Source organism: Rhineura floridana, chromosome 3, assembly GCF_030035675.1.
Source record: "Rhineura floridana isolate rRhiFlo1 chromosome 3, rRhiFlo1.hap2, whole genome shotgun sequence".
Lineage (NCBI taxonomy): Eukaryota > Metazoa > Chordata > Lepidosauria > Squamata > Rhineuridae > Rhineura > Rhineura floridana.
The window spans coordinates 209437301-209460269 of NC_084482.1; the positions used below are offsets into that span (position 1 = coordinate 209437301).

The following is a 22969-nucleotide window of genomic DNA, read 5'->3' on the forward strand; positions in this document are numbered from 1 at the left end:
TTGTGAGTGAAGTAATCTGTGTAGGACATAAGGTGGGGAGTGGGAAAGTCACCCCCTTATGGAGCAAGGTAGAGGCAGTGCAATCGTGGCCTATCCCCTTGCATGAATTGACCAAGAAAAAGTGTTCTGAGCGTGTGGTATGGACGGATGAATGTCAGAAGGCTTTTGATCTGCTGAAGCAAGCCTTGTGCCAAGGACCCATATTAATAGCAACAGACTATGAGCAACCATTCATCGTGGCTACAGATGCGTCAGACCTCGTGCTGGGAGTCGTCTTGCTGCAGGAGAGAGAAGGCACCAGACATCCAGTGGCGTATCTGAGTCGCAAGCTGACGCCGAGGGAGAAAAACTATTCGTCGGTCCAAAAGGAGTGCCTAGCGGTCGTGTGGGGACTGAACAAGATTTTTTGCTCCAATATGCATAATTTTACACTTGTTTATATTGAATTGCATTTGCCATTTTTCCACCCATTCACTCAGTTTGGAGAGGTCTTTTTGGAGCTCTTCGCAATCCCTTTTTGTTTTAACAACCCTGAACAATTTAGTGTCGTCAGCAAACTTGGCCACTTCACTGCTCACTCCTAATTCTAGGTCATTAATGAACAAGTTGAAAAGTACAGGTCCCAATACGGATCCTTGAGGGACTCCACTTTCTACAGCCCTCCATTGGGAGAACTGTCTGTTTATTCCTACTCTCTGCTTTCTGTTTCTTAACCAATTCCTTATCCACAAGAGGACCTCTCCTCTTATTCCATGACTGCTAAGCTTCCTCAGAAGCCTTTGATGAGGTACCTTGTCAAACGCTTTTTGAAAGTCTAAGTACACTATGTCCACTGGATCACCTCTATCTATATGCTTGTTGACACTCTCAAAGAATTCTAATAGGTTACTGAGACAGGACTTTCCCTTGCAGAAGCCATGCTGGCTCTGCTTCAGCAAGGCTTGTTCTTCTATGTGCTTAGTTAATCTAGCTTTAATCATACTTTCTACCAGTTTTCCAGGGACAGAAGTTAAGCTAACTGGCCTGTAATTTCCGGGATCCCCTCTGGATCCCTCTTTGAAGATTGGCGTTACATTTGCCACTTTCCAGTCCTCAGGCACGGAGGAGGACCCAAGGGACAAGTTACATATTTTAGTTAGTAGATCAGCAATTTCACCTTTGAGTTCTTTGAGAACTCTCGGGTGGATGCCATCCGGGCCCGGTGATTTGTCAGTTTTTATATTGTCCATTAAGCTTAGAACTTCCTCTCTCGTTACCACTATTTGTCTCAGTTCCTCAGAATCCCTTCCTGCAAATGTTAGTTCAGGTTCAGGGATCTGCCCTATATCTTCCACTGTGAAGACAGATGCAAAGAATTCATTTAGCTTCTCTGCAATCTCCTTATCGTTCTTTAGTACACCTTTGACTCCCTTATCATCCAAGGGTCCAATTGTCTCCCTAGATGGTCTCCTGCTTTGAATGTATTTATAGAATTTTTTGTTGTTGGTTTTTATGTTCTTAGCAATGTGCTCCTCAAATTCTTTTTTAGCATCCCTTATTGTCTTCTTGCATTTCTTTTGCCAGAGTTTGTGTTCTTTTTTATTTTCTTCATTTGGACAAGACTTCCATTTTCTGAAGGAAGACTTTTTGCCTCTAAGAGCTTCCTTGACTTTGCTCGTTAACCATGCTGGCATCTTCTTGGCCCTGGCGGTACCTTTTCTGATCTGCGGTATGCACTCCAGTTGAGCTTCTAATATAGTGTTTTTAAACAACTTCCAAGCATTTTCGAGTGATGTGACCCTCTGGATTTTGTTTTTCAGCTTTCTTTTTACCAATCCCCTCATTTTTGTGAAGTTTCCTCTTTTGAAGTCAAATGTGACCGTGTTGGATTTTCTTGGCAATTGGCCAGTTACATGTATGTTTAATTTAATAGCACTGTGGTCACTGCTCCCAATCGGTTCAACAACACTTACATCTCGCACCAGGTCCCGGTCCCCACTGAGGATTAAGTCCAGGGTTGCCGTCCCTCTGGTCGGTTCCATGACCAACTGGTCTAGGGAATAGTCATTTAGAATATCTAGAAACTTTGCTTCTTTGTCATGACTGGAACACATATGCAGCCAGTCTATGTCAGGGTAGTTGAAGTCACCCATTACTACCACATTTCCTAGTTTGGATGCTTCCTCAATTTCATATCTCATCTCAAGGTCTCCCTGAGCATTTTGATCAGGGGGACGATAGATCGTTCCCAGTATTAAGTCCCTCCTGGGGCACGGTATCACCACCCACAACGATTCTGTGGAGGAGTCTGCCTCTTTTGTACTTGTACTTTTTTTTTTTTTGTACTTGGCCAACTCCTTTTGTCATGCAAACAAATGCTTAACAAACTTAACTAGGACCATTGTAACAAAGAGACTGGTTCGACAACTTCAAGTTCCTTCCACTACAGAATCTCACCATACAGATGTAAAACCACAGGCTTGGGAGCAACTCACAGCTTACATGCAGTCTAATCTCCAGTCCTATAATACCACCCCTTCCCTTGAAGAGGTCTGTCCCAGACCTACAGACAACAGCTCTTACTGCCAATGTATTTAATGCCCCCCAAACAGGTGTGAGTTCTTTGATAGAAGGTTAGAACTGTGATTGAAGTTCTTTCCACATTCAAAGCTTTTACACAGTTTCCCTCCTGTACAAATTATTTGAGGGGGAGAAAGGCAAGAACTGTGACAAAAGCATCTCCAGGTTCCAAGCTTTTAGACTGATTTTCCCGTGAGAATTCTTTGAGCTGTATCTTCTTACTGAAGCTTTTTCTATACTCAAGTATTAATATGGCTTCCCACCTTTGTGAATTCTTGGATAACACACTGAAAGTTTGTGCTTCTTTTGAAGCTCTTTCCACACTTTAAGCACTTTTATGGTTTCTCGCCCATGTGAATTCTTTGATGGGCAACAAAACTCATCTTGCTACTGAAGCTGTTTCCACATTCTAAGCATTTATATTGTTTCTCCCCAGTATGAATTCTTTGATGAGAAGTGAGATTTGATTTCTGACTGAAGCTCTTACCACATTCCAAGCATATATAGGGTTTTTCCCCAGTATGAATTCTTTGATGGTTAATGAGATGTATTTTCCGAGTGAAGCTCTTTCCACATTCCAAGCATTTATATGGCTTCTCCCCTGTGTGAATTCTTTGATGGGTAGTAAGATTAGAAATGTACGGGAAACTCTTTCCACACTCCAAACATTTAAATGACTTCTTCCCTGTGTGAATTATTTGATGAGTAGCAAGATTTGTCTTCTGACAGAAGCTCCTTCCACATTCTAAACATTTATATGGTTTCTCCATGTGAATTATTTGATGGTAAGCTAGGCTAGAAATATGACGAAAGCCCTTTCCACATTCCAGGCATTTATATGGTTTCTCTGCTGTGTGACTTCTTTGATGGGAAGAAAGGTCAACCTTTTGAAAGAAGCCCTTTCCACATTCCAAGCATTTATATGGCTTCTCCCCTGTATGAATTTTTTTATGGTAAGCAAAGCCAGAACAGCTTCTGAAGCCCTTCCCACACTCCAAACATTTATACGGTTTCTCCCCGGTGTGAACTCGTTGATGATTAGTGAGATGTATCTTCTGACTGAAGCTCTTTCCACATTCCATACATTTGTATGGTTTCTCCCCTGTGTGAATTCTCTGATGTGAAGTAAGGGTAGAACTGTAATGGAAGTTCTTTCCACATTCCAAACATTGTTTGAGTGTAATTTTATGGTAGTCACTATCCTCAGAAACAGAAGATTTATTCCTTCTCTTCTCTTCAGTTTTCCTTCTTTGCCATTTCTTCATTGTATATTTGTCTCTTTCCTGTGTCTCTTTCCCACATTGTTCCTTATTCCTAGTTTCCCATTTATCACCTTCTGCAATGAAGAGAGAAACTGATAAGAGTCTGAGGAGAAAACGGAGCCTTAAATCACTCAATAACTTCAATTAACGCTTGTGATAAAGAACTGAACGAATTTAGATGGCAGGCTGCCTCTGTTGACTGACATTAAATGAAAGCTGTTGTACTATTATTGTTACATTTAGACGGGGTGTGGGGGACCTTTGACCCTCCAGATGATGCTGAACAGTAACTCCCATCAGCCCCAGCAAGCATGGCGAATAGCTGGGGATGGTGAGAGTTGTAGTTCAGCAACATCTGGAGGACCAAAGGTTTCCCATACTTGATTTAGGCCATGGACAGCTGAGTTTAGCTTCCAGGTCAGAGATGAAGCTCATTGGGCAGTCTTGGGCCACTCACTCTCTCTCAGCTCAGCCTACCTCACAAGATTGTTGTACAAGTAAATCAAACAACCACATGCATTCTCTTCTGAACTGTTTGGACCAATGGAAGGATACAAACAGTACTGTAGTGGCAAATTCAGAAGTGTAGGGTCCCTTCATGATAGTCACCGCCACCACCATCACCCCCGTTGTTTTGCTGCTGGGTTGAGAATGAGATCCTTGTTAATGCCTTCTCCCATAACATCTCTAGGAGCCCAGTCAGAATGAGAGTGTTAGCTACTGAAAAGAGTCTTCTCAGTGGTTGACTCACCTTTCATTCTGATTGGCTCCAATCAGCAGGAAGGGAAGCAGGTTAGAAGACACTTCTCAGTGGCTAACACACTCCTCTTTCATGCTGATTGGCTTGTAGGATGCCAGAGACATTGGGACCCTGTTCCCAAAAAAGTAAAGGGTCTAAGACCCCCCAAGACCCTGGATGACTACACCCCTGGATACAAATATAAAATAAAAAGGTGAGGCCTTGTAATTCAATGGCAGAGCATGTCATTTGCATACATAAGGTCAATCCTCAGCTTCTCCAGCTAAATGATCTTGGAAGGGGGCCTTTGGATGTGCTAGGGATGAGACCTTGAAGCGATTCTGCTACTCAGAGCAGACATTACTGGGATAGTTGGGCCAACGGCTACAGCAAGGCTCTTCTTTCTGGGTTGTGAGATTCTAGAGTGGCAACAGCCTGTACTTGCATTTATCGCACCTCTTCATGTCATGTCCTGCTGATTGATACACCGTTGTTTCGATTATGTTGTGATTTACACATTTTGCACTGGTACCTAACCCGTTTTTTTTGCCCCCTTGTGAATTCTTGCTCAATGGAAAGTCAGGATATAAATGTTCTAATCAATAAAAATAGGGAAATCATATTAGTCCAGAAGAAGAGAGCTTGAAGTGCTGAAATTTGGATAGCATGAAAAATACAATCATCACATGGGAAAATAAAGAGGGAAATTGCTGTTATGTGCCTTCAAGTCAATTACGAATTATGGTGACCCTATGAATTGGCAACCTCCAATAGCATCTGTTTTAAACCACCCTGTTCAGATCTGGTAAGTGAAGGTCTATGGCTTGCTTTATAGAATCAATCCATCTCTTGTTTGGTCTTCCTCTTTTTCTACTCCCTTCTGTTAAATAAATCTTGTGTAGAGTTCCTTGCAGAACATAGTTCTGAAAGAGTACATATTTGAATTAGGGTTCTGATGTTTCCAAGAAGGCAAAAGCTGAAGGCAGAGCTTCACTTCTTTATGGGAATCTGAAACCAGTAGAAGTCAGTGTCCTTAACTAACCAGAAAATGACTAGAGGCTTGTTCTGCCTTCCTAACAATTTTTAAGATTTATATTTCAAAAGGCCTGGCCAATTCACACCATTTGGGCCATTATTTAGAAAGCCGTAACTGGAGGATGGTTATTCAGAGACAATCAATAGATAGCTGTAGAAGGGAACTGGCGAGGGCAGCTATGAGAGAACTAGAAAAGGTCCTCAAATGCAAAGATGTATCACTGAACACCAAAGTCAGGATCATTCAGACCATGTGGATATGAAAGTTGGACAGTGAAAAAAGTGGATAAGAGAAAAATCAATTCATTTGAAATGTGGTGTTGGAGAAGAGCTTTGCGCATACCATGGACTGCGAAAAAGACAAATAATTGGGTGTTAGAACAAATTAAACCAGAACTGTCACTAGAAGTAAAATGATGGAACTGAGGTTATCATACTTTGGACAATTAATGAGAAGACATGATTCACTAGAAAAGACAATAATGCTGGGAAAAACAGAAGGGGGTAGAAAAAGAGGAAGACCAAATGAGATGGATTGATTCCATAAAGGAAGCCACAGACCTGAACTTACAAGATCTGAACAGGGTGGTTTATAATAGGTGGTATTGGAGATCGCTGATTCATAGGGTTGCCATAAGTCGTAATCAACTTGAAGGCACATAACAACAGCAGCAAGATAGCTGTCCATTCAAGGCTAACTGAAGGAGGTAAGAATCCCAGATGCTGTAGAGCTACATCAAACTACTGAGGTTCATTCACCTATAAAAATGTTCAATTCTGAAACAGATATTATGATCCAAGAGGGGGTCTTACCGAGAGAGGCCAGAGTCCCACAATTCTCCTCCGTGACTTCCCTATGTAGAGCTCTCTGGTCAGGATCCAGCAGGGCCCACTCCTCCTCTGTGAAGTACACAGCCACATCTTCGAGGGTGACTAAATGCTAAAAGAAAAATAAAACATTTCCTCAGAGATAGCATAAAGATTATCTATTAGCGATATTAAGGAGAGGCACTCATCAGTCCACCTACCTGATCCAGGTCCACAGCAGCTGCTTCCGCTCCGCGATGGAGATGTGATACCTGAGTAGGTATCACGCCATTATCGCCTGCGAGACAGAAAGGTGATGAGAAGCCAGTTGCACATGCTCGCCTTGGAGATTGAGCAATGCATGTATAACTACACATTGGCATTAGAAAACACCTTATCTGTTGAGTGCATTCCAGATGTTTGCACCCACATCGAGGTTTCAGTTGTGGAAAAACATCTCTCTCCTGCTTTGGGCTCTTGGCCACAAATCAAAGTGCCGGTTGCCATGCATAACGTGAGTGAAGAGTTGCAAATAAGGGCATTTTTGAGCCATGGGAAAGGCTTCTTCTATCCAAAAGGTGAAAGGAGCCTATGGGTTTCCTGCAAAATCAACAGGGGCCAAATTGAGATACATCCCACTAATCCTTACCCAGCGGCCTCTGCCTGGGGTCTGATGGAGCCTTCTCTGCCTCAGGGAAATCAGTGCCCAGTTCTGCAAACAGACTTTTTACCTGGAACAGCAATAAGAAGTGATGGCATCAAATGGGGAGGATTAGAAAAGGAATAACAAAGACAAGATTCTGAGTGGTATCAGATATCCTCCTTTGAATGGAGGGACATAGTCATCCGAGGTCACGGGGGGTCATTGACCCATTACTTTTTTGGGAGCAGGGTGAAATCACAGGAAAAGGGAGTGAATTAGCCACTTAGAAGAGTCCTTGTCTTTTTGTGCTCACTGAGAAGACTCTTCCCAGTAGCTAACACACACACACACACTTCCATACTGCTTGGCTCCTAGGGGTGTCTGTTGTAGCAGAGTGTGGACTCATGAGATGACAGGGAGAGCCAGGGAAAGTGGGAAAAGGCCATGGCTGTGATGGGGCATGGGGTGACTATCATGAAGGGACCCCGCACTTCTAAATTTGCCGCTACACTACTCCTTGGATGATTCATAAACACACATGCCGAGGCTTCATGTGCGCCAAGGGTGAGGAGTATGTCACCTGGCTTTATAGCTTGTAGCTTGTTTTAAACTGTTCTTAATGTTGTGACATGCCTTGGACCTTCTGGTGAAGGGTGGGTAATAATAATAATAATAAATAAATAATAAATAACAACAACAATAATAATCTGTCACTGTCCCAGTTCACTTTCTCTTCATTTCACCCTTCCACCCTACAGTTGGCAGTATAAGCAATTCCATATGCTGCAGGGCCAATTCGGAACAGTTGTGCCCAGCACCCTGACTGGCCTGGGGTGCTGAGGGGGGTGGGGGGGTTGCCTACTTGCAGCTGGGGGGGGGGGTTAGTGATATGGAGAACTCGCTTTGGTGGCACCTGACTTAAGTAGGTTTGGCCACAACTGCTGGGAACAACTGAAGACATCTTTGTTCCATCGCGCTGTCCCAACGGGGGTGAAGAGGTCCTCGGCCACAAGCGTCCATTTTGTACTATCTTCCTACTCCTGCGATTTTATCCCCCTGTCACGTGTTGTACATTGCCACGGGAACTTACACTCAAAGTGATGAATAAAACGACGTCAATTATGACAATAGAGGAACAGAGTAGGAAATAGTGTAAGCAGACTTATGGGGCAACATCCTGACCCTCCTTTATGAGCCTAGGGGGATCTTGAGACTGGCTCCTTAGGGTTACTTTTATTTCATTTATGACATTCATATCCGACTTTTTCCTCCAAGGAGCTCAAGGTGGCAGACATGGTTCCCCCCCCCCATTTTATCCACAGAGCAACCCTGTGGGGTAGGTTAGGCTCAGAGCTGGCGACTGGCCCAAGGTCACGCAGTGAGTTTCATGGCTCAAAGAACTGACCCTTTGGGGCTGGGCGCAGTAAATTGGGCTCCCTCTGCATCCAAAGGTATGACCTCCGGGAAGCAGGCAGATGAGTCTGCATGCAACTCAGACCCATCTACACCGTTTCTACACAGACAGGTTTCTGCAGGTCTCTTTTGTAATCTCTTTGGGAAAGACATGGCCCTAGTTCATCCAGCTACCTGTGCCTTGCCTCTTTCTTCTGGGCAGAGGTACAGTTTTGGGATATCCTCCCTCACATGCTGAGTCCCTTGGAATGACCCAGATGAAACCCTCTCACCTGCTGCTCTTCCTGCTTCTCGTCCTCTGCCAGGCTCAGGAGGAAACCTTCGGCCAGGGCCACCGCCTGGGAACTGGTCTCCGCTCCACACTCCCTCACCCAGCTCGCTATCTCTGGGGGCAGGACAGCCAGGAACTGCTCCAGGATCACCAAGTCCAGGATCTGTTTCTTTGTGTGCCACTCTGGCTTCAGCCACTGATGGCAAAGATGGTGGAGTTGGCTGCAAACCACTCGGGGGCCCTCAGCCTTCTGGTAGCAGAACTTCCTGAACCGACGGCACTGGACATCTTTGCTGAGGGTGTCCTCCTCACCAGAGATCTTCTGCATGGTTCTTTCCCAGAATTCCCCACTGCTCCCAGTCTCAATGGTATTGGGGCCTCTTCCTGATTCAGGGGCAGCTGAGTCTTCCTCTTCCATCTTTGATTTGGGTGTGCTCCAAGGAAGCCTCCAACAGGGCACAAGGAACTTTGTTGTTGTCAGTTAATTTATGCCTCAAGGCTAAGATTGCCCTAACTGGAGATGCTATGAGGTCCTGCAAAGCCAAGACGTTGTTCCGTTATAGAATTGTGATACTGTCAGGACAGGAAAACATTCCCTGAGCTAGCGTCAGTGAGTCTGGCTTGCAACTAGGTCTTGTCTTGGAAAGAAAAGTAAATGAATGCTAAGAGAAACTACAGATGGGCCGGGGGCTATGCCGTGTGAAGGTCATGGACTAACATGGGTCACAGCATCACAGAATAGTAGAGTTGGAAGGGGCCTGTAAGGCCATCAAGTCCAACCCCCTGCTCAATGCAGGAATCCAAGTTCAAGCATCCCCGACAGGTGGCTGCCAGGTGCCTCTTGAATGTCTGCAGAGTTGGAGAGTCCACAACCTTCCTAGGTAATTCGTTCCATTGTTGTACCGCTCTAACAGTTAAGTTTTTCCTGACATTGTCGAAATCTGGCTTCCTGCAACTTGAGCCCATTATTCTGTGTCCTGCACTCTGGGACGATCAAGAAGAGATCCCAGACCTCCTCTGTGTGACAACCTTTCAACTACAGTAGGGCCCTGCTTTTTGGCAGCCCGCTTTTTGGCAGCCTGCTAATACAGTGGCTTTCAATTAGAGTAAGGCCCCACTCATACGGTGCTTGTTCCGCTTTTACAGTGTTTTTTGGGCGTTGGGCACCATTTTATTGACGGAGTTCCGCTTTTCAGTGGGTTTCGCTTTTAGGCGGAGGTCTGGAACGTAACCCGCCATATGAGTGGGGCCCTACTGTACTTGCAGAATGCTATCATACCTCCGCTCAGTCTTCTCTTCTCCAGGCTAAACATGCCTAGTTCTTTCTGTCTCTCCTCATAGCCTCCTCTTACCCTTCCTTTTTTTTGGAGGGCGGGGGACACATGTCCATCCAGTTGCATTGCAGGACTGTCATCATCTATGGTGTGTGTGTGTTTTAATCCTTTCCAAAACAGAAAAAAACCCAACAGCAACAAAAATTAAAAAGAGTTCTATTGTGTAATTACTAACAGAAGGCAATGTGCTTAACGTATTTTTTCCTCTTTATGTGTAAGTAAGCACTTCTGTTAAGATCTATTGACAACTCGAAAATTTCTGTATATACATCTTCACCATAATCTTACAGTTCGTACTTTTCCATAGTTTGAGGAAAGGCTTTGATAAACGTTGCTGCACATGTTCCTGATCGGGCTATAGTTTATTCATTCATTTATAAAAGCATTTATATTCCTCCCTTTCTGAAAACATCAGCGCGGGGTGGAATGGAAATGGACTGCCTTCAAGTCGATTCCAACTTATGTCGACCCTATGAATAGGGTTTTCATGGTAAATGGTATTCAGAGGGGGTTGACCATTGCCTTCCTCTGAGGCTGAGAGGCAGTCACTGGCCCAAGGTCATCCAGTGAGCTTCATGGCTGTGTGGAGATTCAAACCCTGGTCGCCCAGGTCGTAGTCCAACACTCTAACCACTACGCCACACGGATATGAACCTGCCCGGGTATGAACCTGCCTGGGCCCTGAGATCTTTAGGAGAGGCCCTTCTCTCCATACCCACTTCCTCTCAAGTTCGACTGGTGGGGACGTGGGATAGGGCCTTCTCGGTGGCGGCCCCTAGGCTGTGGAATTCTCTCCCTAAGGATATAAGAATGACCCCCTCCCTGTAGTCCTTCCAGCGTCAAGCACACAGACTTTCCTATTTCAACAAGCTTTTGGTACTGATTTATGCTAAAGACAGGACTGCTGGGACCTGCACTGCTAATGCCAAATATCATTATTTTAAATTGGCTTTGATTCTCTTTTAGCTATCAGTTTGAATGGTTTTAATACTGGATATAGTTTAATTCTATTGTAATGTAGATTTTGTATGTTTTAATTATATGTGTTTTTATCTGGAAGACGCCGTGAGTTCCAGTGTTGGAAGGATGGCGGGATATAAATAAAGAATAAGAATAAGAATACAGCGACATAAAAACCATGGGAAAGCAATATGAAATCATCATGAAAATGGCAGGCTTTTGCAGCTTCGTTTTAAACCTGTAAATGCCTGCTATCATTAAATGCCTGAATTGGTTTTTTTAAAACACTCTTGAATGAAAATTTGTTCATTATCTGCCTTTGATTCCCAGGCTCTGCAGAGAGGCGGCAAGAAAGAAGCTTCGCTCCCTGATCTGGGGTTTTTTTTGGGGGGGGGGATCCCAGATGGACCAACTGACCTCCTCTGCACCCCTGGGACTCCCCTTCACCCAAATGCACAAAAGAGGGAGGGTCTCACCAGATCCCAGAAGGGGCCACCCATGCAACGCTTGGAGGAAAAGAGAAGCCACTTTCTTGCAAGGGAAGAACCAGGCAGGAAGAGACTGTTTTTGGGGGGGAGGGGGGAGATGCATTTGCTCTAGAGGACACATCCTCCACCTTGTCCTCCAGTTCCCTTCCTCTCTAGGAGTCTAGTTAAGCTGGCCTTAACCCTTAGAAGGCCAAGCTGTCAGATCACTCTCGATGCCTCTCTCAAAGCCAGAGTCTAGGAGGAAACATGAATTGCACAGAGATGGCGGCTGGCTTGACCCCTCAGGGGGGTACTCAGACTCTTCCCTCCCCCCCCCAAGTCGTAGGAAGCTGGCAGAGAAGGCTGTAAGCTAGCCTTCCTGTCTTATGATCAGTTCTCCATCACCACCCACCCGCAAGTAGCAGCAAATTCCCATCATCTCCCTACATCAGTAGGTCCCTTCACAATAGTCACAGTCACACACCCCTTTTTTGCTGCTGGGTTGAGAATGAGATCCTTGTGAATGCTTCTCGCACAACAACAGATGTCCTTAGGAGCCCATAAGCAAGGAAGGGGAGAGGGTTCGCTGCAGAGGTGTGCAACATGGGTGCCAGGAACCTGGCCTTCTGCCTTTTAAACGGTCAGCAAAGCAGGACCTTCTGTCTGCTGTATTTTAGGATCCATCCTCTGTCAACTGAATTCAAGGGCCCTGAGTCAGGCGACTTTGGAACGAGAGAGGACAGCTATTCCTGACGCCTGCTTGTCTCTGTCAGCTGTAACCAAGCCTATTTGTGAGGGAAAGAGACAAGGAATTGGCTTTCTCTTGTGTCAGGTTCTGGTCCATTTTTATTGAGGCTTGGGGAAGGCTGCCTTAGATCCTTTAACTGCATCTGGGTCGGAACTGCTTATTAAGATGTTTTTAAAGTGTTGGTGTGTTTTTTTAAAGATGTATTGAAAGATGGTTTGTTTTAATATATTTTAAAGTCTTTCAGGGGTGTAGTGGTCCAGGGTCTCAGGGGGTCACACCCTTTCCTTTTCTGGAAGCAACGTCACCAGCATCCTATGAGCCAATCAGCATGAAAGGGGAGTATGTTGGCCACTCAGAAGAGTCTTCTAACATGCTTTCTTGTCCTTCCCTGCTGATTGGAGCCAGAGTGAAAGGAGATGAGTCAGCCACTGAGAAGACTCTCCTCAGTAGCTAACACCCTCCCCTTTCATGCTGATTGGCTCCTAGGGGCATCTGTAGTTGTGGGAGAAGTTGCACATGGGAAAATCTGAGGAGTGTGGAGATGACAACAGAGAGGAAGCGAGTGAGTGAGAAGGATTGGCTGTGAGGGGACTTAGCATGGCCATCAAAAGGGACCCTGCACTTCTAAATTTGTCGCTACACTACTGAAGTCTTTTGCTTTAAGATGTTTTAAGAGTGTTTTTAGTGTTTTTGTTTGCCACCCTGGACTCCTTCTGGAAGGAAGGGCAGGATATAAATTTAATAAATAAAATACATTTATTTATTTAAAAATAGGCCTCTTAATATTTTTAAAATCTCTAAATGGTGTGCAATATTTTATTTAAATTTCATGAAAACAGTCTAAAATGAATAAAACAGCAATAGCACTTTCATGAGTAATAAGCTCTACCTTCTTACTGAAGATTTTTCTACACTCCAAGCATTAATGTTTCCTCCCTCCACACACACCTTATGAATTCTGTGATAACAGAAGTTTGTGTTTCTAGCAAAGCTCTTTCTACACTCCAAGAACTGATACGGATTCTCTTCTGTATGAGTTTATATGAAGTCATTTACAAGAAGAAAGGTTTGAACTGTCTCTGAAGCCCTTTCCACATCCCAAGCATTGATATGGTTTCTCCTTAGTGGTTCTGCATATAAATAAATAAATAATACCTGCAGGCAATGAATGTCAAGTTTCTGGCTCTCAGGGAGGATGGGCTACTGGTGAGGCTAGCACATTAAAAAAAATTAACCCACTTTTGTGCAAGTCTGCTATAACAGGAAAACTAGGAAAGCATTCAGTGAAAAAGTTTACCTATTGTAGAGGTAGCGTAATGGAATTCCCTCCCCCATTTGCACCCCGCACCGACCCCCAATCTGCTCTGGAGGTCTGAGGGAAAACGCAGAAGAGATTTAGGGGCACAAGGGGGAAGGATCGGGGGAGATTGTTCCGTTGTGCAAGGAGAAATCTGTGGGCTAACAGAATTATCTGCTTATGGCTATGTCGAATACAGCCCGTTGTATCTCAAAAATAAATAAATAAACCTGCACACGTGCCCACAGTGACTCTGGTTTCTAGAACTCAGGGAGGGTGGGGAACAAAATAGAGGGATGGGAACAAAACCCCACACACAATATGAATACATCCCATCAAGTACCGCTCACTAGTAAGGAGAAGAAATATAGTTCAATTTAAAGCTCTCATGTATGGAAGAATGCGCATCTCTGAGAGCCACATGTGCATTTAACCCTCTTCTGTATACACAGCCCTGCTATGTTTACACCTTTCATAGGCAAAAATGCATTCACTGGTTTTTTTGCTGCAGGACTGAAAACAAATATTTCCAAATGGATTTTAGCCTCTCAGGGTCTGTTTTGTCACCACCCTCTTGCCCACTGGGGCACATTATGGCCCTCACTTTCACAAGCATATATATGGAATCATCCTGTGTGTATTCTTTGATGAGAAATGAGCTTACTGAATCTTTTACTACACTCAGGCATTAATATCGTTTCTCTCCCTTTGTGAATTTTTTTTGGGAAATATATCTTATTGATCTTCCAAGAAGCGCATAAAAAGAACATTAAAACAGAAAAGAAGAACAGAGTACAGTGCTCGTTACACTCACAGCAAAGGAAGAAGATAAAAACAATAGAGATCTCAGCACACAAAGATATGCAAGTACAGTGAATCAATCTGCCAGCCTCACTACCTAATGGTGTGAAGTACCTGACTGGGTCCTTTGTGAATTTGTTGATGACAACAAAAGTTTGCACTCCTTTTGAAACTCTTTCACACTTCCTCCCCTCTGCACACCTTTTTTTAAAAAAGAGCTTTTCCCGTATGTGAATTTTTTTATGGGAACTGAGAGAGGACCTTCTACTGAAGTTCTTTCCACATTACAAGCATTTATTTGGTTTTTCTCCCATTTGAATTCTTTGATGAGTAGTGAGCTGTTCTTTCCAATGAAAGCTCTCTTCTCATTTCAAGCATTTATATGGCTTCTCCTGTGTGGATTTTTTGATGGGAAGAAAGGCTAGAACTGTGACTGAAGCTCTTTCTACATTCCAAGCATTGATTTGGTTTCTCACCAGTGTGAATTCTTTTATGAACAGTGAGTTGTTTCTTCTGATTGTAGCTCTTTCCACATTCCAAGCACTGATACAGTTTCTCCCGTGTGAATTCTTTGATGATTTGTGAGATTTTTCTTCCGACTGAAACTTTTTCCACCCTCAAAACATTTATATGGTTTCTCCCCTGTATGAATTATTTCATGATGTGTGAGATGTATCTTCTGGCCGAAGTTCTTTCCACATTCCAAGCATTTATATGGTTTCTCCCCAGTATGAATTTATGACAAGTTAGTTTATAACCATCTCTGAAGCCTTTTCCACACTCAAAACATTTATATGGATTCTCCCCTGTATGAATTCTTTTATGGACAGTGAGTTGTCCCTTCTGATTGTAGCTCTTTCCACATTCCAAGTACCGATATGGTTTCTCCCCTGTGTGAATTCTTTGATGATTAGTGAAAAATATCTTCTGAATGAAGCCCTTTCCACACTCAAAGCATCTATATGGTTTCTCTCTGGTGTGAATTCTTTGATGTTTTGTGAGATTTTTCTTCCGACTAAAACTTTTTCCACACTCAAAACATTTATATGGTTTCTCCCCTGTATGAATTCTTTCATGATGTGTGAGATGTATCCAAGCATTTATATGGTTTCTCCCCAGTATGAATTCTTTGATGACAAGTTAGTTTAGAACCATCTCTGAAGCCTTTTCCACACTCCAAACATACATACGGTTTCTCCCCGGTGTGAATTCTTTGATGACGACTTAGTTTATAACCATCTCTGAAGCCTTTTCCACACTCAAAACATTTATATGGTTTCTCCCCTGTATGAATTCTTTGGTGGATAAAAAGTTTAGAATTGGCTCTGAAGGTCTTTCCACATTCCAGGCATTTATTTCTTCTCTGTGTGGAATTTGCAGTGAGATTCAGTTTTCCTTCTCTGCTCTAACCTCTTTCTGCATCTGCCTCTTTCCTGTGTCTTTTTCCCAAGTAGTTCTCCCTTATTCTTGGTTTCACATTCGTCATCTTCTGCAATGGAGACAGAAAACTGATTAGAATCTGAGGAAGAAATGGAGCATGAAATCACTGAACAACTTCCATGAATATTTGGGATACAAGAAAATCTGGAAGGAGTTAGATGGGAGGTAGATCTTACTGCAGATTTAACTGCCTCTCTTGACTGGCATTAACTGACAGCAGGCATGATAGGGTCTGTTAGATTTTGACCATGAAGACCTGGGTCCAGCTTCCATCTCAGAGATTGGGCTCTTGGGCTAATCACTCTCAGCCAAGCCAAATCCACAAGATTCTTATACAAATAAATAAAACAACCATGTAGATTCTCTTCTGAACTATTAAGAGCAATGAAAGGAAGTGGAGGATACAAGTGTGATATAATCAAAAATCCATCATTCAGTGGCACAGCATATCCCAAGGTCCATTCCTAACTGCTCCAGCCAAAGGATCTTGTAAGAAGCCCTCAGCTGTGCTGGGCAGTTAAGTTGGGGTTCCAGGATTCTATGATAGATCTCATCTGTATTTGCAGTTATTGTGGCTCTTAATGTCTCCAGCTGACTGATAAACTGTTGTATTATGTTGTGGTTTTAATATTTTGTATTGATGTCAAATATTTTCCCCAAAATATGAACTCTTATTTAATGGAATGAAGGTTTAGGAATGTTTTAATACATAAAAAATAAAAGGAAAATGGTCAGGAATGAAGGGAGCTGATATCCAACAACAGGGCACCATATTGGCTACCCCTATCCTATAAGGGTCCTCCCTATCCACACCCCCAAAAAATAAAGGTGAGTTGCCACTGGTCAAGATGATCTTCCTTCCACTTCCTAATCTCTCCGGATGTAGGAGAGAATTTCCAAGCCCCATTTTCCAGGATCCTTTTCTCCATCCCACCTTTTGGAAGAAATGTAAACACAGAGGGGCACTTTGGAATTTGATCCCAAAGATCAAAAGGCAAAATCCTACAGAAACCAAAATAAAGCTTAGCTCTGCGGGCTTAGCCCAAGGGGAAAAGTTTTAGTGAGAAATTCCAGGATTCCCTTGCAAACCAAATGTGAAGCCAGAGTAAAATAAAAGAGCCAGTCATAAAACAAATCAAGCGGGGTAGGTGAGATACAGTACTAGCAGAAACCAGAATGATTTGAAATGAATGCTGATGAAAGTTAAAGAGGAAAGCACAAAAGCAGGACTACAGCTGAACGTCAAAAAGACTAAAGTAATGACAACAGAAGATTTATATAACTTTAAAGTTGACAATGAGGACATTGAACTTGTCAAGGATTATCAATACCTCAGCACAGTCATTAACCAAAATGGAGACAATAGTCAAGAAATCAGAAGAAGGCTAGGACTGGGAAGGGCAGCTGTGAGAGAACTAGGAAAGGTCCTCAAATGCAAAGATGTATCACTGAACATCAAAGTCAGGATCATTCAGACCATGGTATTCCCAATCTCTTATGTATGGATGTGAAAGTTGGACAGTGAAAAAAACAGGTAAGAGAAAAATAAACTCATTTGAAATGTGGTGTTGGAGGAGAGCTTTGTGCATATCATGGACTGCGAAAAAGTCCAGTAATTGGGTGTTAGAACAAATTAAACCAGAACTGTCACTAGAAGCTAAAATGATGAAACTGAGGTTATCTTACTTTGGACATTCATGAGAAGACCTGATTCACTAGAAAAGACAATAATGCTGGGAAAAACAGAAGGGAGTAGAAAAAGAGGAAGGCCAAACAAGAGATGGATTGATTCCATAAAAGAAGCCACAGACCTGAACTTACAAGATCTGAACAGGATGGTTCATGACAGATGCTATTGGAGGTTGCTGATTCATAAAAATGGAAATGGACTGCCTTCAAGCTGATTCTGACTTATGGCGACCCTGTGAATAGGGTTTTCATGGTAAGCAGTATTCAGAGGTGGTTTACCATTGCCTTCCTCTGAGGCTGAGAGGCAGTGACTGGCCCAAGGTCACCCAGTGAGCTTCATAGGGTCGCCATAAGTCATGATCAATTTGAAGGCACATAACAAGTGAGATGCATCCATGCTGTTTATGTGGAGGGTCAGTCACTGTGCGTTTTGTTTTGGAGGGGAAGTGGTATTCCTTAGATCTCTTCCGTACGTGTGTTTGCGGAAATATGTTAACATTACTTATTTCTACCCTCTTGTACTGTAGTCGTTTATAGCTGGCCAATAAAGATTCATGGGCATAACTCATACTCTCTTTGACCAATGAGAAAACTACCGGACTTCCGGGAAGGGTGACTTCGCTTGTGCCTGCTTTTGGGACGGGCTCCCGCCTCAAAAGAAGCTTATTCAGATATAAATCAGTCAGAACATTTTTTTTTTTTGACTGATGAAATTTCTCCCGGGCAGGGAGAAACGTAGAGATCAACCTCAAAGCCTGTTTTTGTTGGGAGGACTGGATTTCATTAATTTATGAGATAAGGTCCAGCCAACAATGCCGGACGGACTTCCTAACAAGCTCTATCTGCTTAAGCGATACGTTTATCTTTTCTTGAAAGAGAGAACGGACTAACAGGCAAGCACCCTTCTTTCTATTATTTTTTTTACTTGGTTTAAATTGTTGCAGCAAAAGGAGATTTGTCAGATTGATCGGCTTTGGACAACTTCTGGGTGAGATATAGCTCTTCTCTGTTATTCACGAAATTAACAGCTTATCTCTGTTTCTGTCGCAAAAAGCTGTCCTGGAAGTGCATTCTAAAGATAATAAACAGAAGAGGGATTTCTATTCCTGATTTCTATTCCGAGGAATATTATATTGTCTGGGACTATTCTCTTTTTGGTCTATTTTATTTTGACGAATCTGCTTCTTCACGACGCCACTAACTGTTTTGATGCTGGGAACTAAATTTATTTTGCATTCTTGAACATAGAGAGATAAGGCAGGTTGCTCTGTTTATACTGTGATGTCATCAAGCCTGGAATATTAACCCAATTGTTGCTGAAATAAGAAGTGGTTCTTCTTTATTTTTGTTTTGCTTTGTTTTCGTGGTTTTAAAAATGGCAATCAAGAAAGTGGCTGAGAATCTGGAAGTAATTATGTTTCAGAAAATAATGGATGAGATTGAGATAACGAAACAAACCCTGCGACAGGGTAGTAAGGAGCTGAAAATTGAACTGAGCAAAATGACGCAGGAGTTTAAAGAAATAGGGGACCCTGTGAGAGAGGAGAATGAGATCAGAGATGAGAAAAGAAAAAATAAAGGGAAGATACAAGCCCTGGAGATTGGAACAAATGTGGAATTGGAAAAAGATCTGGAGTTTATGGATTTTAGAAATAAAATCTACTGTTTGGAATTTAACGTTATCTCTGAAGAAATTAATGAAGATATTAGAGATAAAGTTATCAATGGCTTGGATAATCTTCTGGACTGGAATGATGTGATGGAGCTTGATATAGAGAAAATCTATGGAATTAACTGCAGTCATGTGACAATGGAAAAACTCTTAAGAGATGAGCCAGTGCATTTTCTAAAAAAGAAGAACACAGATATGAATTTACAACAATGTTTCAGCAACTTATTCAGAATGGATGGCAAGAAAATATTTGGGATAGAGGAAATTCCCATCAGACTCTTATTATATGACTATGGCTACAACAGCAAGATTATTATGGAATACTGATAATGGAAGATTGGACACTGAAATTACTGGACTTAACAGGACTATTGAAGATGGAAGATGGAACTAATAGGGATAATGGAATAATGGCTATTGAAATTATTGGACCTAACAGATTCTGATGAGATGGATTAATCGAAATGTTTATTTGGACTATGATTATGACAATAAGATTATTATAATTATTAACGAGATGGATTAATTGACATGTTTATTTGGAGAAAAATTGATAGATATATTTCTTAAAGAATTGAAACCTCTCTTTGACTTTTTGTGGAAAGAATAAAGTAATGTTTATGAGATTTGATGATTAATTAAGATAACTACTGGAGGAAAGTGATTTTATAATATGATTTAAGAGACAGGATTGTTATATATTGTAGACCTATAACTGATTTGATATGTGACAAATGGGAAGTCAACATTTTATTTTTTTTTGTTTAATCATTTTTGTTTTGTTTTGTTTTTTGTCTTTGAATGTTTTATGATTTTGTTTTCTATGTTTTATGAAAATTTGAATAAAAATTATTGTAAAAAAAAAAAGACCAATGAGAAAACTACCGCAAGGCTACCACAAACTGACAACTATGAAAGAAAGATTTCAAAAGGCTGTTGATCGAAGGGCATAACTAGCAGATGTGCATTCAGTGGGCTCTACAAGGTTTGTTTATTGTTTTATGCTGTTATTTGTATTATTCTAAATTGTTTTTTAGTATTTTAAGTGCCTGTTTCATGGTTGTAAGGTTGCGTATAGTTTAATTGTATACCTTAATTGTATATTTTTGTATGTTTTTAATTACATGTAGTTTTATTTGTAAGCCGCCCTGAGTTCCAGTTTGGAAAAGGGGCGGGGTAAAAATAAAGTTTCATTCATTCATTCATTGAGGATACAGAACCTCTCTCTTTAAGGTTACCTGAAGAGAGGTAAGAATCCTAGAGACTGTGGGGGTGGCCTTCCTGGGCTACACTAGAATATTGGGATTTATCAAATATAGAAATATGGAATTTGGAAACAGATAAATATTTTGCAACAAGGAGCCTTACCGAGAGAGGCCAGAAACCTGCAATTCTCCTCCATGACTTCCTTGTGCAGAGCTCTCTGGTCAGGATCCAGCAGAGCCCACTCCTCTTCTGTGAAATACACAACCAAATCCTCAAAGGAAACGGGACCCTGAAAGTCAAAAAAACATTTCCTCCGCATAGATAAAGACAATCTACTAGCTAGATGCAAAACGCTACTTAAGGTGAGGTGGCTGGTCATCATTCTCAGGACTGAAACCTTCATCAGTGGCATTCACAGCCTTTGCTGAGGGCAGCTTTGAGAGAAGTAGGAGAAAGTTATCAGCAACACAAGTCAGGAATTTTTTGGAGGAGCCATGTTTAGAATTTGTCTCCCAACAGATATTGGGGTATTTGACATCCCCCATTACTTACTCCTACATCATGTCTCCTTGAAACACTGGCAATTTGCTTTTCAAAAGAGGTGAGCAAGGGAGAGAGGTGAGCAAGGGACAAAGGCACCCAGGCTGCCCCCAGTCTCTTCCTCAAAGGGATCTGTCCTCCTACCTGATCCGGTTCCACCGCAGATCCTTCTGCTTCACCACCACAAAGAAGAGATGGTGAGGAGGTCTTGCTGGCATCATTCCATCGCCTGGAAGAGACAAATGTGCCAGGAAGCCGTGAGCACATGCGTGACTCAGAGATTAAAGGTTGCATGTCTAACTTAGGAAAAGTCTTATCTGTTGAGTGCATTTCAGATGTTGATACCCATTTTATATTTCGGACGTGTAAAAACGCAACTCACCCTGTTGGCGCTCTTTTTCCTGCATTTTAAAGCTGCGGAAAAGGCTGGAGACTGGTGTCTTCCCCCAAAAGATTAAAGGAGTCCATCGATTTCTTTCAAAATTTACACAGAGAGATCAAACTGAGATACATCCCATTGATCCTTACCTAAAGGCCATTGTCTGCTGTCTGATGGAGTTCTCTCTGGTTCAGGGAAATTAGTTCTCTTTTCCGTCAACAGTTCCTTTACCTGAAACAGCAATAAGGGTTGAAGACATCAAACGGAGAGAAGGATCAGAAGAGGAATGGCAGAGGGGGAAAACCTTTGGGGTACTGGATATCCTTCCTTGGATGGTTTCCAGAGAAAGTTGGAAAATTAATAAAGGATTTTGGAATATGTCCCCTCACATTCTGAGTCCCTTGGGAATAGCTTGATCAGGGTTAGCTTATGGTGGTGCCCTCCGCATGTTGCTGGATGCAAAATACAATCAGCCCCAGCCAACATGGACAATGCTCAGGGATTATGGAAGCTGCAGTCCACTTACATCTGGAGGGCAGCATGTTGGCTGTCCATGATCTAGATGAAACACTCTCACCTGCCGCTCTTCCTGCTTCTTCTCCTCTGCCTGGCTCAGGAGGAAACCTTCGGCCAGGGCCACCGCCTGGGAACTGGTCTCCGCTCCACATTCCCTCACCCAGCTCTCCATCTCCGGTGGAAGGATAGTCAGGAACTGCTCCAGGATCACCAGGTCCAGCATCTGGTTCTTTGTGTGTCGCTCTGGCTTCAGCCACCGATGGCAAAGAAGATGGAGTCGGCTGCAAACCTCTCGGGGTCCCTCAGACTCCTGGTAGCGGATCTCCCTGAAACGCTGGTGCTGTGCATCTAAGCTGAGGGTGTCTTCCTCACTCAGGATCTTCTGCACAGAGCTTTCCCAGAATTCCCCACTGCTCCAAATCTTAATAGCATTGGGGCCTCTTCCTGTTTCAGGGGTAGCAAAATCTTTCTCTTCCATCTTTGATCTGTGCACCAAGGAAGACACTTCTTTTTTTGGCCAATTTCTTTCTCAGGTCAAAGCCTGTCCTGACTGGAGGTGCTACCAGGTTCTGCAAAGCCAATATATTGTTTTGTTATAGAACTTTCAGGAAACGTTTTACCCAAGATAGTTATATGAGTCTAGCTATCAAGGTCTTCCCAAGGGAGGAAATGGTTAATGAATTATGACATTGATTAATGTCATTGGTTAATGAATTATGACATTCTATTTGTAATTATTGTCTTAATGAATCGTACTTTTAATACTTTTAATATACTGAATGTGATACTTTAATGGCAAAGCAAGTTATACATAATATATTATATGTTCTTAAAGTAAAATGTGACTTTCAGTCTGTAAAGGGTCTAAAAAAAAAGTAGTATTGCATATTTTTCCATTTCCCCCAAACTTTTAATTTTCCCCTGAAAAAACTTGGAAAATACTAGTTCCCCCCCCCCCCAGGCTTCAAAATGTTCTGTAGATTTTACAGATTTATGTAAAGTAATCCTGACTAGCAGAACAACAACATAAAATGAAAAAATCAAGGACAACAAACTTAAATGAACTCTACAAACAGTCTGTATATACACAACATCATATGGTTGAAATTCCCATAAGGCTGAACTCCATTTTCATGCCATAAATTTTGTCAACGTATCTATGGACATTTCAGCCATTTGATTTTGTGCACA

At 42.4% G+C, this 22969-nt stretch overlaps 2 protein-coding genes across 2 annotated transcripts in view; both read right to left on the minus strand.

Annotated features, from left to right (window-relative positions):
* Nucleotides 1-11572, minus strand: part of LOC133378919 (zinc finger protein with KRAB and SCAN domains 7-like) — a 32861-nt gene extending 21289 nt beyond the window's left edge. The window contains exons 1-6 of the mRNA XM_061613532.1: nt 11500-11572; nt 8731-9262; nt 7052-7133; nt 6624-6700; nt 6409-6535; nt 2909-3895 (exon numbers count right to left, since the gene is read on the minus strand). Coding sequence (XP_061469516.1) covers nt 2909-3895; nt 6409-6535; nt 6624-6700; nt 7052-7133; nt 8731-9147 — 1690 coding nt within the window. The 5' untranslated portion in view covers nt 9148-9262; nt 11500-11572. The remainder of the gene's footprint in view (nt 1-2908; nt 3896-6408; nt 6536-6623; nt 6701-7051; nt 7134-8730; nt 9263-11499) is intronic.
* Nucleotides 11573-14263: 2691 nt separating this feature from the next.
* Nucleotides 14264-22969, minus strand: part of LOC133381457 (zinc finger and SCAN domain-containing protein 23-like) — a 28279-nt gene continuing 19573 nt past the window's right edge. The window contains exons 2-6 of the mRNA XM_061620605.1: nt 21840-22347; nt 21412-21493; nt 21028-21112; nt 20506-20632; nt 14264-15825 (exon numbers count right to left, since the gene is read on the minus strand). Coding sequence (XP_061476589.1) covers nt 15742-15825; nt 20506-20632; nt 21028-21112; nt 21412-21493; nt 21840-22256 — 795 coding nt within the window. The 5' untranslated portion in view covers nt 22257-22347 and the 3' untranslated portion in view covers nt 14264-15741. The remainder of the gene's footprint in view (nt 15826-20505; nt 20633-21027; nt 21113-21411; nt 21494-21839; nt 22348-22969) is intronic.